Raw genomic sequence first — 14,669 nt, 5'->3', positions numbered from 1 at the left:
GAAAAGGCCTGATTCTGCCACATCCTGGAAAACTCCCAGGATTCTAACAGAGGAAACAGGATTACTGCCATTATCATCAGTATTACACTTCCTACCAAAACAGAGATGCACAAACCAAAGGCAAACAGACACCAATACAAGCCCTAAAATGAGTGGTTTGGTTTAGTTTTATCTCAACCCAACTAAGGAAGAAAATATCTAAGAAGATACTGAAACTTAGATGTTTCATCTGAGGCTCCATAAGACTCAGAAACTCTATAATGGTTGATATATAAGACTCCAGCCCCCCTAATTCTGGCAAAAGGCACTTCCCAGCAAAATACAGCTGCTCTAACTCAGCCATTAACAGTAAAACAATTGACACCATGGCCACTGATTTTCAGTTCTGAAAAGAAATGAGTTTGGGAAAGAGACTGAAATGATCATATTGAAAGCTTTGGTCTTAAGCAGTTATGGGTGAAACTCAAGTTTCTTTAAACAATCAAGTTTCTTCACTCTGGTTGAGAACTCCTTGAAGATACCTGGACTCCTAAGGGATTGCACAGAAAAAATCCCTAAAGAAAAGTGAGACTAATTTTGAAATTTTTATTCCTCACAATTTTTTATCTCATGTTATAACTCAGTGATATTAATTTTTTTAAAGACAATATGTGGGAAAACTGGATTCTATTGTCTGTGGTTGGTCTGGAAGGCCTTTCCAACCTCAGCGACTTTGTGTCATTCCAGGGACATCAAACTCATGACACTGCACTGAAAAGCATCCCATGCTCTGAAATATTAATTGTAACCTTCTGACTACCAAAAGGTGAAGGCAGTGGGGATTTTAGAGCTCTTCTCGTCAGTCACAAGACGCCAAAGTTGAACTTCTGCTAAATTTTGACTAGAAGTGAAACTCTTAGCTCACTAAATAAGCCCTAGTAAGGACTCCCAATCAGTGGGGTACAACACTCAATCCTCTGGAGACAGGAGAGAAAGGCCAGAAAATCAGACTCTCCTAAAGCCAGGAACACTGCCATCCAACCTCCCACATTCCCTGACACTAACACTGGGAGCACTTCAGCAGCACTGGCTTCTCTCTAGGGGTTACATGTAAACGTACAGCAAGCTCACAGACAGGCCAGCTGGAAAACATGAAGCTGTATTTTCCAGAACACAAACACACACTGGATTTACCCTGTTAATTGCCTGTCACAGGTTATTTCTGTCCTGTACAAGAGCACTATATCCTGTATGGATCCAAAATTCCCAGGGAAGGAAGAAAAATGCTTCCACAGAAAACAAAATGCAGCTTCTGTATGCTGACTCAGTGAAGGGCAGCAAGAACAGCACAACAAAATGCTTAAAATTCATGGTATTAAAGAATTTATCTTGGAAACCTTTAATAAATAGGATGAGCTTTAATACTGTGAAGTAGTTCATAAACAGTGTCTTGTTTTTTTGATCCATGTGTCAAAATCTTAATTGGTTGTGTCCAGAGGATGGACTTGAAGAGTTACATGGTTAACCGCATAATGGGTCACAGACAGATCTGTAACTCTGCTCTCATTTTTAATTTAGAAAATTCTGACAAAATGCCAGAGGCAGGAGATAAAACAGTAGAGATATGAAAAGAATATTCCAACCTTTAAATTTCCCAGATGACAGTTCAGGGAAGGTGGGTTGCAAACAACTTGGGTTACACAGGAAGCAGGTTCATGTCCTGGGATGAATATCCTGTCCCACCCAAAAGTTTCCCAGTGGAACTGGAATTGGGCTTCTGGTTTTTAAACAATTAATTCACTCTCCAAAGGGGTTAGTGTAACCCTGCCCCTGTGCAACACATTCCTTGGAAGCTCCTGTTCTCCACAGAGAGGCATCACCCTGCAGCCCTGCCCTGGTTGCCATTTCTGCACATTTCACAGGAAAAGGGTGTACGATTCAATTCTTGCCAGTGTTGAAACACACAAAAGCACGAGGACAGGAGCAATGGCACAAGCCAAGCTGGGACAGCACCCTGGAGTCACCTGGGCTGGCACGTGACTCATTAACTCAACCATACTCATTAATCCAAGGTAAAGGGCCAAGCCCTTAAATCACCAGGCAAGGGAATTAGTGGTCACAATGACAAATCTGGGACCTCACAGAGGACAGCTCTGCTTCACACACCAGGACAGACACAGAAGTTGGACTTGATGATCACTGGGGCTCCCTTTCAACTCAGAATATTCGGTGATTCTATGGAAAAACAGAACCTTTCCAGAACAAGTTCCCAAGCTGCTCCATACTGTGGAAAAATGAGGATTTTAATTTTTTATTTTGCTTTCTAATATTGGTATTTCAATTAAGATTTGTACTAATAGCATAGTAGTTTCACAGAGAAAATAATGAAACGATAGCTACCAACAGTTCTGTGTAAAGGAAACCTTCCTCTACAGCAAACACTGATACAATAACTTGTCTAAATGGGCACACAAAGGAGATAAAAGGCTCCAGCCCTTCCAACGGCTCAAACCATCTTCAGCTACGGGCCCAAGCACATTTAAATGTGAACAAACTGCTGTGGAACACTGGAGGACACACACAGAGCCTACAAACCCCACAGCACAGGGCCTGTGGGAAGGGTGCTGTCATCCAGATTCATTATTAATTCTGCAGGCAATTCAACTCAGGGTTATTGCTGTAGACACAGTTTGGTTTACAAGGGCTGTTTTATCCTTACTCTGATCATCACAACTTGCAAGATACAGACGCTCATAATCCTAACAGAAAACACATCATCCAGATCTTAACTGTTTTTATAATAGGAAAATAAACCATTCATCCATAAGGTGCACCACAAAGAATTTTAAGATCACATGGGTATTTTGTTGTTAAAAATCCAAGTCTTCCCTCTCCCCTGGTTTATCTTAAAATCATAAATGGTAAATTTGGAACACTATTTTCCAGAATCTCTGAGTGAATTGATTAATGGCCAAAGTTCTGCATCTTTGTGACAGTGGATAGGCCTGAGAAGTTCAAGTCTGCTAGGAGAGGAAAGCAGGACTAAACCCTCCCTGTGGCCCTGGCCAGCACTGACCCCAGCAGCTCTGCAGAACCCTCTGCTGTCTTTGAACTCCACTTAGTGGAACGTAGCTGGAAATTGAGGGATACAGGGAGGCTTAAAACAGTTCAAAGGGATGAGGGACCAGGGGAAATAAAGCCCAACACACTTGTCCAGGGTGTATTCAAAGTGCCCATCAGAGCTCGGTGTTCCTGCTAAAACCCATCAATAATTCAAAGTGCACCAACCTAAGAACTCACTTCTCCACAAAGAGCTTCCAAACCCAACTCAACTTTTATTTAATCTGAAAGCAAATGTCCAAGCATAACACTAAATCAAACCTGGAGCCTAGAGGACTCTGAACCAGCTCTGATGCTTCTCAAGTCTCACACCTTTAATTAAGCCTCAATTACCCTGAGCTCCCCTCACCTCAGCAAGGCAGCACCCCTGTCCTGATATCACTTCCCCCTCCTTCCATAAAAATCCTTTCTGCCTCAAGGCTCAAGCTCCCAGTGGGTTCCCTGCCCGTTCCAGAACTGCTACACCGACAATTACTGCAGGACTTAGCAGATAAAGAATTACTAAATAATTTAGCAACATTGCAAAGTGAATTCCTGGGTTCAAGCTGTAAAAATAACAGAAGAGATTTTGATTTTTGAACTACTTCAAGTTTGTAAATGGGAACCTGGTCCAAAATCATTCATCCTTTAAAATAACTGTTTTGACATTTTGTATTTGCAATAAATAAGGTTCACACTTAAACACCACACAGAAGAATTACACAGCTCCACTGCAAAGTAAATCAGAAAAATTTCAGCTGGGATCTAAATATGAACTGGTAGGACCACATTATGTCATTTCCCCAAGAAGTGCATTTTTCTAGTCAGTTTGGTTTATAACCATAAGTTTCATCAGTTTTCCAATTGAACAGAATGGATTTCAAGGATTGTTCAAGGATTCTGAACATATATAACATATATGGCACTATGCATTTTTATTTCCAACTCATATAACACTGGATTTGTGGGTGTCTATTAAGGAACCATCTTCCCTTTAAATTATTAATTACATAATTCTGAGTGTGATATTGCCAAAAGCTCTGTCTGCAGTCAGAGCTGTCAATTCTGACTGCAATTCCCAAACCATGCCTTGAGCCTCCAAAAAACATCTGATGGAGCTTGAAACAACTTTGTGCAGATCTAAACAAGTTTCTCATAAAAGTTCCTTCTGGGAAATGAGCTATTTGAAAGGAAGAAATTCAAGATGGTGATAGGGAATGTCTTGCGCCTTAAAAATATGTCCCAGAGTAGGTTTTTATTAATATATCTTTTACTCATCTGGTTGGGTGGAAACAAGAATTAGTGAGTAGAATCAAAGTTTGTTCACTTAGTTTTAAGAGATAAAAGCAGTTAAACTTCAGGGGAGGGGGTCTGAAAAAGGCAGTGAAATAATCTTATGCTTCTCCATATAAATATTTGATTTTCAAAGCCCACAGCCACACATCCATGTGGAATGGAGGCATTCCCTTTCCCTTTGATGCTTCTTTACCAGGAAAACAGCAGCCTGAGTTTGCAGGTTCTGCTGAGAAAATGGCCAGAAATGACAAGTCAGAGGAAATAATGGATGCCTTTGGAATTCTGAGCTAAGATCAAAGAGCTCCCTGCTCTGGATGCTCAGGAGAGCTGAGGGTCAGTGCCTTGCCTGCAGTGAAGGAAGCAGGAGCCTCCACCTTCTGCTCACACCCCACAGCAAGGGATAAAATCACAAACCCATCAAAGCCCACAGACTTCTCCAAATGCCTCCCAGACATCCAACAGTCTGCAATGGGGGGAGTGTGTGCCTGTGTGCCTGTTCCTCCTCCTTTGAAAAAGGGAAATCTGCCCGAATCCAGCCCCTTGGGAATATTTATGTTCACAGGAAAACTTCTGCCCAAATCTCTTTTTTGCAAGTAAAGCAAACAAAAGTGTGGTCTCAGCTCAGCAGATCTAGAAACACCCTCTGTGATCCCCGTGCAGCTGTACATCCAGAGGCCTGGCACAGGACAGCAAACACTTCCACATGGAGCATCCAAACACCAGGGGGCCAAGTTCTTCCCCGTCCTCACAGGACAGGCCCATCCTGAGCACTCCAACAGCTCTTCCCTGATTTTACACCAGGAGAACAACCTCGAGCTCAGAACACCACAGTGCAACACTGTAGTCCTGAATGAAGCAGCGCTCATGTTCCAAGACTGGAAAATACCTGGAAACCAGATCATGGAGCAACCCTGAGAAAATGGTCACAAGGTGCAAGACACAGAGCACACCTGGAGAAAGAGGTTAAGCATATCTGGTGTGCTCAAACCTTAAGCAGAAATATGTCAAAGCCAAGACAGTCAACAAATGCTGCAGGATCAGGTTATATTCTAGACACAGAGTTACCGAACTCCAGAATGGTCTGGCTTGAAAGGGACATCCAACCCAAAAGCCCATCCAGTCCCACCCCCTGCCATGGACAGGGACACCTTCCCCTACCCCAGGCTGCTCCAAGCCCCATTAAACCCAGCTCTCAACACTTCAGGGATCCAGGGGCAGCACCTGTGCCCTGTGCCAGGGCCTGCCCACCCTCACAGGGAGGAGTTTCTCCCAACATCCCATCTATCCATCCCTCCCTGTGCCAGCTATTCCAGCCTGCTCCTTCAGCAGGGAATGACTGAACGCATTCCTGGGGCAGGGCAGGGCAGGGCACACACCCCAGGGAAGGCTGAGCTCATGAATGAGCATTTAACACCCCAAGCCTGACTTGCTGCCCCCGTGCTGCCAATTCTGTCATCAACCCTCCAAACGCTGGCACCTGAGCAGGGGCTGAACAAAGTGCCCTTGCGGGAGGCAGGTACAGTTTAAACACAGCATGGGAACGTTCCCACAGAAGTTTGGTTACACAGTTCATCCATCCTCAGATGGATGACAAACCCTGACAAACCTCCACGACAGGGGAAACATAGAGTCCTGCTCCTGTAAATCTCAGGGGTCATATTTACAAGGCAGTTATTAAATCACTCCAGCCTGGCATGCTGGCAGATCCATGAGCCCAGTATTACACTGCATTTTAACACCATTCCTGGTAACAGGCTGGCTGGCTACAGCCACAAACAGACGGGATTTCATCTCCCTTCAAGAACTACCAAAACAGGCACCATTTTTCTGGAGCCCACGGAATCTTTCCAAGTTTATAATATGTTTTAATTATACATGTAATACAGCTTTGAATTTTTCCCAGGTCACTAAACTGCAGGAAAGAAAAAATTTTCAATACAACTGTGTTCCAGTTACTAATTAAACCAATTTTAACACTTTTCTGCAACAGGTTGGTAAAGATGATTTACAGGGCTGGCAAAGAGCAGGAGGTCAATGTCAAAATAACAGCTGGACTTATTACAGCCACTTGAAGATTTACTCATGCCATCAAATAGCCACAATGAACAAAAAACCCTACAATTCCACAGACAAACTTGTATTTCCAGTGGTAAATGCTGGAGAAGGGAAAATAACCTGGATTCCTGCAGGAGGTCTCTGTTTTCTGTCCCAAATGGCTCTGTTCTCCTGTGGAGATATGGCCTATTCCCTATAAACTCCTAAAAACCTCCAAAATTAAAATAAGAAGGTAAAAAAGCCCCAAAAATACCTGCTGTAATCAACCAACAAGTAAAAATATCATTTGCTTGTAATACTTCTTTGTGAGCTCTAGCCCACCCTTCCATGGGTACAGCTTCATGAGCATCTTTTTAAAATAAAGAACATATATGTAAATCAGACAGAGCTGATTAAGATAAATAAATCCAGGGAAATACGGAGTCCCTGGGAGAGGCCATTCCATGAGCTGAGCAATGCCAGCCCAACTGCATTTTCCTTTATAAAAAAAGATGGAAGTATTGATTTCAGAACAGTCCATCAGAGGGAGTAAAGAGTGTAAAACACCTGCAGAATGTTTAGCAGTAAATCCACACAGGAACACAAGCCTCATTCTCCTTCCTGCCCTGTGGACCAGAGTCACAGCTCCACACTTAAAGTTATCCTTCCATGATAGAATGCACAATGGATTCCTTCCCATTTCACCAGAGGAAAAAAAACAGGGAACCTGGAATTTCACAGGTGTGATCTTGTTCCAGGGAAGAATTTTTCTGAGGAGCCTGTGGCACACTGGAAGCAAGATCAGGAAACAGCAGAATCCAAAAACTGAGGTGAACTTACTTGAATATTTTCCTAACTCCTCTGGCAGCAAAAACCTTGGCCCAGAGACTCCAAATTTTTAAAATTTGTTGATCTTGGCAGGAGACTGTGCCAATTTTCAGGGAGTTGTGGTTGGAATTATTAAGTTAATAGAGGCAATTTCCACCTACACTCTGAACAGTTGTTTTTATATACCCATGTCCTTAAAACAGCCTTTGCAGCATCCCCACCACCACTTTGGAAGGCAATAGGAAAGAAATCACATGGAGAAGACAGGGAATGGGAGGGGAAGCCCTCGGTACAAAGGAGAGGAACATACCAGAATCCAGTCAGGTAAGTGTGAGGGAGGAGATTTACAGCATCCAAAGATGAAGGAGCGAAAAGGGGCCCCTCTTCACACGTAATCTGTGTCTGCATCTCACTCAAATATTCATAAAGACAAAGCAGAACACAGCAAAACTGTCTTTCAAAGCCCCAACACCAAAATTCAGACCAATTTTTATGCTTCTTAATGAGGACTTGCATCTTTTAGCGGGACTGGGATGGGGAACTGCTGTTTTATGTTTTGCTTTAAAAATCAATACTTTTTCCTTCTTAAACACTTCACAAAATGAATGGGATAAATGGTATTGCAGCCTGAAGCTACTCAGGCTGCTCCTGACTGCCGTGCACTGAAAGCATGGTACCCACAGAAGAGCTGGCGACAAACAAACCCTCCTGCACTGAGGAGGCTTGGGATCAAATCCCTGATGGAGAGATCCAAGCTAGCTGTCTCACCTCAAGCGTACATGGAGCAGCGAGCATCCCCATCCCTGTTGTTCAAGATTCCTTTTATCTGCGACATCTGAAACTACCTCAGTTAACCACAGCCAAGGGCATCTGGCCAGGCTTCACCAGTTTTGTTTTCTTTGCAATCCGTCTTAGGAAAAAAATTTAGAGACTCCTTCACAAGCACATTCCCCCCATGTCCCCCTTTCCTGGAATATCGTTAAATAAAAGAAAAAAAGGCAAACCAAAATAAGATGATCCCGAAAAGGATCTTCTTAGCAGCCTTTGCTGACAACAGGCAGAGAAGGACTGAGCTGCTCCTTGCAATGTTTCTAACTCATGAGGCACAACAGGAACATCCAATTCCAGGGGCTAAGCCCATCAGCTTGGCCAGAGTGCTGCAGAGGCATTCCCACAGCAGGAATTCCTGGCAGCTGATGCCTGCACAGGCGGAAGTGATTCTGCCTCAAATACTTCCTTTAGCACTGATAACACAATTCCTGCCACGGCCCTGCCAAGGCTGTGCTGATAAGGAGAGGATCTGTAACTCAGTGCTGCTCCCACAGGGATTTATTTTTAGGCATCAGATACAGCAAGGCAGAGACTGTGCTGTTTGAAGGGATAACTGTGTCAAATGCAAGATGCTGAAGTGATATAAAGGTGCATTATAGCACTTGCCTCCAGCAAATACCTTTTGAGGGAGAAAAGAATATTATCTGGGAAGCATGGAACTGATCAGCTCTCCATATTCCATTACCAAAACCTACTCAGCTGAAGATAATGTCTTAATTCTTTCGAAGGGAACAACACGGTATTTATTCCTGGCAGGAAGTAGATATTTAAGGAATTCTTATTCACTGTTTCTTCTGTTTATATTAATGGCATCTAGAAGTAAGTAAACTAAAACCATATTTCATAGAATCACAGAATATCCTGGGTTGGGAGCGACCACAGGGATCATCCAGTCCAACTCCTGGCCCTGCACAGACACCCCAACAATCCCACCCTGAGCATCCCTGGGTGCAGCATCCAAATGCTCCTGAGACCTAGCAGACTATTTTTAGCATATAGTTATTCAATAACATTAATATCTTCTTAAATGATAAATAAAATAAATTCAAAATTTAAAAAATAAATTTAACTACGTCTCAGTCTAGAGTCAGTTACTAATGCATGCAAAAGGATATGGGACTCCATATTCATTTTTCTATCTCACATTTTTAAACCTGGTGGATTTGAAGTTGCCTCAATAGGTCCCACAGAGTTTTGATGAGTTCTTTTCAGTAATTTATTCATAAATTGGATAGAAATCCAACAGATATATAAAAAAGCTTGCACTTGCTAGATGCAAAGTGCTGATGTTGAACAGTGTGCATTTGTATCATTTCACAGGTGTAATTACAGATCCTTCTGCACAAATGCAATTTAACAACTTGGAAATGACCTTCTTTTTGTACAGAGATTTTTATGCAGACTTACCAACCAAGGTGTTCAAAGAGTGAGAACCAGGTCAAAAAAGTTAAAGGGAGATACCTTGTATCTTATGTAAACTGAGAAGAAGCTAAATTAGGAAAAAGGTAAATTGAGAAGAAACATTGCATCTCCTTGGGAGACAAGACTATGAAGAAGTTGAACCACAGCTGAATATTTATCCCATGACAGACTAAAACACATTTATGAAGCAGAACCTGGCTTTTCATTAGAAATTAAAAATGAATGACACAGCCATTAAAATAAACACAGTAATGGACATAGGGTATTTCAGCAAAATACCAGTGAATTTTGGGCACTGATGCAATCTGTGAGGCTTTACCTGTCAGCACAGCTTTTACATCACTGCCTTTGCCTGGCAACCAGCAATTTCCTGGGATGCCACATGTGCCTGCCTGGCCAACCACAGGTATGGGTAAGATATTGCTGATGGAAACAGTGTGGAGGGACATTTCTGAAGAGAAAAAGCCCCCCAGAATGCACCCAGTCTCACTAGCACAGTACAAGGATAAGAGAACAAATCCCTTTTCATACCTCTCAGCAATTTAATTTAAAATGATCTCATGAGGTGAAATGCCAGGCTATTAATACCTCCTGCACCATGAGACCATATTGTAAGTGACATATATGTTACAAAACAACCTGAAATTTGGCCAGGCTGTTAATAGACAGCATTACACAATTCCTGACATGGATAGATAATACTGCATTTCTACTATGCAAATTTCTAACAGTGAATAGATTTTGAAAGCAGTTTACACCCACCACCCCTCAGATGCAACTCAGTAATTCTCTATTAGGTGCCAAGCTGTCACTTGCCATCACTCCAGCCCACTGCTATTCACTGCTCTACCTTGGGAACACAAAGGAGCCTCCAACTTGATTAAAATGCATGAGCCCTGTGTGAACCTATTTTTAAATCTCCCAACTAATACTGCTGTTGTATTAACAGCTTTCATTTCTTTTACCATCAATACTGGTATTCTAAGAAAGTTCTACAATGCTTTATATTTTCACATTTCAGCAGCAAAGCTCTTGTTCTCAAAGAGAATTTTCACCGTATTAAAAAGTCCTGACACTGTGGGGATTTATTAGAAACCTTGCTTGGGAAGAGGAAGCAATTAGAGGCACAGAGGGCCTGAGTCACCTCATTTAGGCACTAATTTTGCTTTACGTACCCAAATAGACAAACATGTAGGGTTTTTCAGAGGCATTATGGGGGAAACAGAGAACTAACCCCTCAACACACACATTATGACAGTTCTCATGCTGCCACCAGCCCGTTTTCTTCCTGGTTTCACAGCACAGACACAGAATACAGCTCAGGGCTGAGATAATCAATAACAGCTCAACAAGCAATACATTTTTACTTCCTGTGCTACATCCTCCCACAATTCTTGTTTTACAGGCAGACCTCTGGTTACAGCCTCTGGTCTGGGTGTGCCAGGGAACCACTGAGCAAGAGCAGAGAAAGCTGCAGGAGTAGCAGTGACATCACAAAATGCAGTGCTAAACCACTCCTGCTTGTGGGAACTTCCCAGAGAACATGCCTCAGGAAAACCTGGAAAGGATGCATTACCTGATTTTACTTCTGCCTCTCACAAACATAAAGATGAACCCTGCAGGTCTGCTCTGCCATCCTGAAAACATCTTAGGAAATGCTTAAACCCACAAAATAATTGATTACTGGTCATCAAAACTATGTGCCATGCACAGCTTGTACTCCCTCTCCAGTTGCACATTGTGCTGAACATCCCTGGATGATGGGAGGGAGAACTCAGAGGACCACAGGATGTAAAAACCACACCTGTGCAGACACAGACCTGCTCCAACATAAATCTTGTCTCCAAAATGACTGAAAAGTCAGCTGGGTCGAATCAGCAAACTGAGACAGGAGACAGAAACCAGGAGACAGAAAGCAGGGGGACATGGATCAGCCACGCTTTTCCTACACACAGAAGATGAAAATACACAGTTTTCAGCAGAGTAAGGACTGCTCTTGCTTGCCCATTTCCCAGGGAGCTCCACGGGAACTGAGCTCTCTGCACTCCATTGCGTGCCCTGTGCTTTGTGTCTCTGGCTCTGTCAGTGTGTGCCTGTGTCTGCAGAGCCCACACAGCAGAACCAACCCTCCCAGAGCCATCAAGTGTGAGCAACAGCACATCCCAGCCCTAAACAGGACCCAAGCTCCTTCATAGCTGGAATTTTACAGAGGGAGAAAAAAACCCAGCTGCATAATTCTGCTTGCAAAAGTGTCAAGTACGGCACCACAGAAGGCTGTAAATAATTCACTCGGTACTACAGGAAATGTTTTACAAATGAAAAGGTTGCAACCTCCTTTTGGCCACAAGGCTGGCAGATGCCGGAGGCATTCCTGCTCCTCTAAGTGCAGAACAAAATGTGTCCTGTTTGTGAGGAACTCCTGGGTCTCAGCCCTCCCCAGAAAACGCTTCTGCCTCTATTGCTGAGGGAGGGATCACAGAGGAGCAAAGCCTGCATATTTCCAGAAATGCAGCTTGGGCTGACAAGCAGTTTCTGGTATTTTGATGACATAACTGCTGCAATGCACAATGCAGAGCTAAGGGAAGGGGTAAATTTGATTTATTTATATTTACATAAATAGATTCACACAACTGTTTAATCACACACACACACACAAACCAAAAATACACACACGGTGATTACCAATTACTCAAGACTGAATGTTTGATACAATCTTAAAACAGTGACATAAGCCAAATCCAGTGGAAATAAAACCATCTTCAAGCTCAGAGGAAAACTCCACGTGACTGTGTGCACATTCTGCCTCAGCACATAGCAGCAATTGCAAATGAAGTCTCTACAGCTTTAACTTCTTATCACTTAACATTTAGCAACAAACTAAGCCTCGGGTGAGATCCCTCTACACCTCCCCACCAGGTCAGCTAGCAGGAAGCACAAGGTGTTTTGCGTATAAAAGAAATCCAAGACTCACCTGTATGTTGCCAAAGTCCACGTTTTCATAGTGGAAATGTGCACACTCAGCCATCTTCGGGAAGTGCCCCTTTGTAAAGGATAACCTGGAGCACACCAAGAGCACACCATGAGACAGATGCAGACCATTCAACAGAGATAAACAACAGGTACTGATACAAAACAACAACTTTCTCATCCTAAAGCCGAGGGAACACAGGGATTTGTTGATGCAATACACTAAAACAGTGGGGAAGGCAACCGAGTGAGAAAGGAAAGCTGAAATGCCAAGTGGCTTTTCCATTGCATCCCTACAGAACTGTGTGACATTTCAGCAGCACCACATCCCATTGCATCCCTACAGAGCTGTGTGACATTCCAGCAGCACCACATCCCATTGCATCCCTACAGAGCTGTGTGACATTCCAGCAGCACCACATCCCATTGCATCTCTACAGAGCTGTGTGACATTCCAGCAGCACCACATCCCACAGGTTTCCTGGACACTAAGCAGGGACAAGCAGCTGCAGCTCACAAATGCACATCCACAGCCTTACACGAGACACGAGGAAAGCACAACTTTACCTGTGAAAGGCATCACAGCCCATCAGTCCTGGGGGGATGTATCTGAGGGTGCAGAACAAACTCTATTTATCCTTTGCCTTTTGCAAATTCAGAAGTCAGGCATAATTATTCCTAAGTGTCCCCAGTCACACTGGTGGCTGCCGGTGAGCTGCTCTGGCTCTGCGACATGCTCCTGCTTCTGCTGAAGCTATAATAGACTCCTATAGATATTCCTGGTGCTGAGCCAATGAGATTGTCATTATCTAGCTCCCTCTTCCCACGGGAATACAAGTGGGAAGTGAGATGCAGCATCTGGCTGCTCAGCACTGGAACAAAGAGCCATTTCCCTCTCAGCAGAGCACAAGAGGGTGAGCTGAAGGCTCAGATTCATCAATCTCAGGGAATTCTGCTCCTCAAGTCAGCATTTTTAGCAAAGTAATATTGATTATTTCTGATTCCCGTTGCTGCAAGCAAAATGACTTGGTTTACGGTCTCTGGGAGACAAGCAGAGATAGAAATAAGAGAATACATGAGCCCACAGGACAAAAAAAACCAACCAAACAAAACAAAACAAAACAAAACAAAACAAAAAAAAAAAAAAAAAAAAAAAACAAACTGGGAGATCAGGGAAGGAAAAAATATCCCTTAGAAGGGAAGACTGTAAAATCCATTCAAATAATGTTACAGATGGCAGAATGCAAAAAGAAAAGAGAAAAGAATATCAGATAAAAAATACATATAGGCCACCCACTTGTCCTGGTTTAGTTTCCCAGAGCATAAGGAGACAGGGAAAATTATCTAATTTATACATTGCAAGGGCTTCTTTTGAGATTTTTCTCTATATGTTCTGTTGTGGTAGGGGTTTTTTTTGTTTGTTTGTTTGGGGTTTTTTTTGTTTTGTTTTGTTTTTTTGTTTTGTTTTTTTAAAATAATCACTTTCAGGAAGAATCACTAAAGAAAATTAAAAACACTGCAACAGCGAAGTTCAAAACTCTATCTAGCTTTGTTTCTATTGCCAGAAAGAGTCAAGTGAGCGAGCAAAACCTCTCATGCCCAGTTTTAGGCTCCATTAACTGAAACTGCCTTAGTTCCACATGGTTTTTGGTTGCTCTGCTGAAGATACCCACCACAAATTGTTGCTGTATGTCCTGCACTGCAGCACAACAGCCAAAACTCAGCACAGCAAAACTGGAAGCCCAGGAGAGAGGGGAAAATCACAGAACTCTTACTTTTTCACATTCTTCACCTTCATGCTGGCTGTGCTGCCGCAGGAGCGCAGTGGCAGCTCTCCCGGGATGTCCGGGATGTCGGCACCTCTGGCCTGCAGGGAAGGACACAGGAAAAGCAAGGAAGTGAAAACACAGCTGTAAGCTCTGGACTCTGCCTCCTGAGCAGCAGCCCCTCTGTTCTGCATGGTGGTACAAACCTCAAATATGCTTAAGTTGAATCCTGCCTTTTAACTAAGGAAGACTAACCCTTGGGATGGAGATCAGAGAGGTGACAATCTCTTCCTGCTCCAAGCCTTGCTAACCCTTGGTGAACTGTGAAATCCAGTACTTAATTCATTGCTACTTCTGGTTTCTAAAGTGGTGATTTTCAGAGGTGGGAGTGAAATAGATATTCCCAAACTCCATACTTGGACTCCTCATTAAGTACCTGATTTTCCA

The 14,669-nt window shown here is 43.1% G+C and overlaps 1 protein-coding gene across 2 annotated transcripts in view; it reads right to left on the bottom strand.

Moving 5' to 3' along the window:
• The window catches only part of ARHGAP32 (Rho GTPase activating protein 32), a 145,509-nt gene that overhangs the window by 114,819 nt on the left and 16,021 nt on the right, over positions 1–14,669 (bottom strand). For both annotated transcript variants that reach the window (XM_062508565.1, XM_062508564.1), the window contains exons 2-4: positions 14,232–14,323; positions 13,024–13,065; positions 12,461–12,545 (exon numbers count right to left, since the gene is read on the bottom strand). In XM_062508565.1, coding sequence (XP_062364549.1) covers positions 12,461–12,545; positions 13,024–13,065; positions 14,232–14,323 — 219 coding nt within the window. The remainder of the gene's footprint in view (positions 1–12,460; positions 12,546–13,023; positions 13,066–14,231; positions 14,324–14,669) is intronic.

The sequence above is a fragment of the Cinclus cinclus genome, chromosome 25 (genome assembly GCF_963662255.1).
Source record: "Cinclus cinclus chromosome 25, bCinCin1.1, whole genome shotgun sequence".
Taxonomy (NCBI): Eukaryota; Metazoa; Chordata; class Aves; order Passeriformes; family Cinclidae; genus Cinclus; species Cinclus cinclus.
The sequence above is the reverse complement of the archived record's forward strand: the minus strand, read 5'-3'. Positions and strand labels throughout refer to the sequence as shown.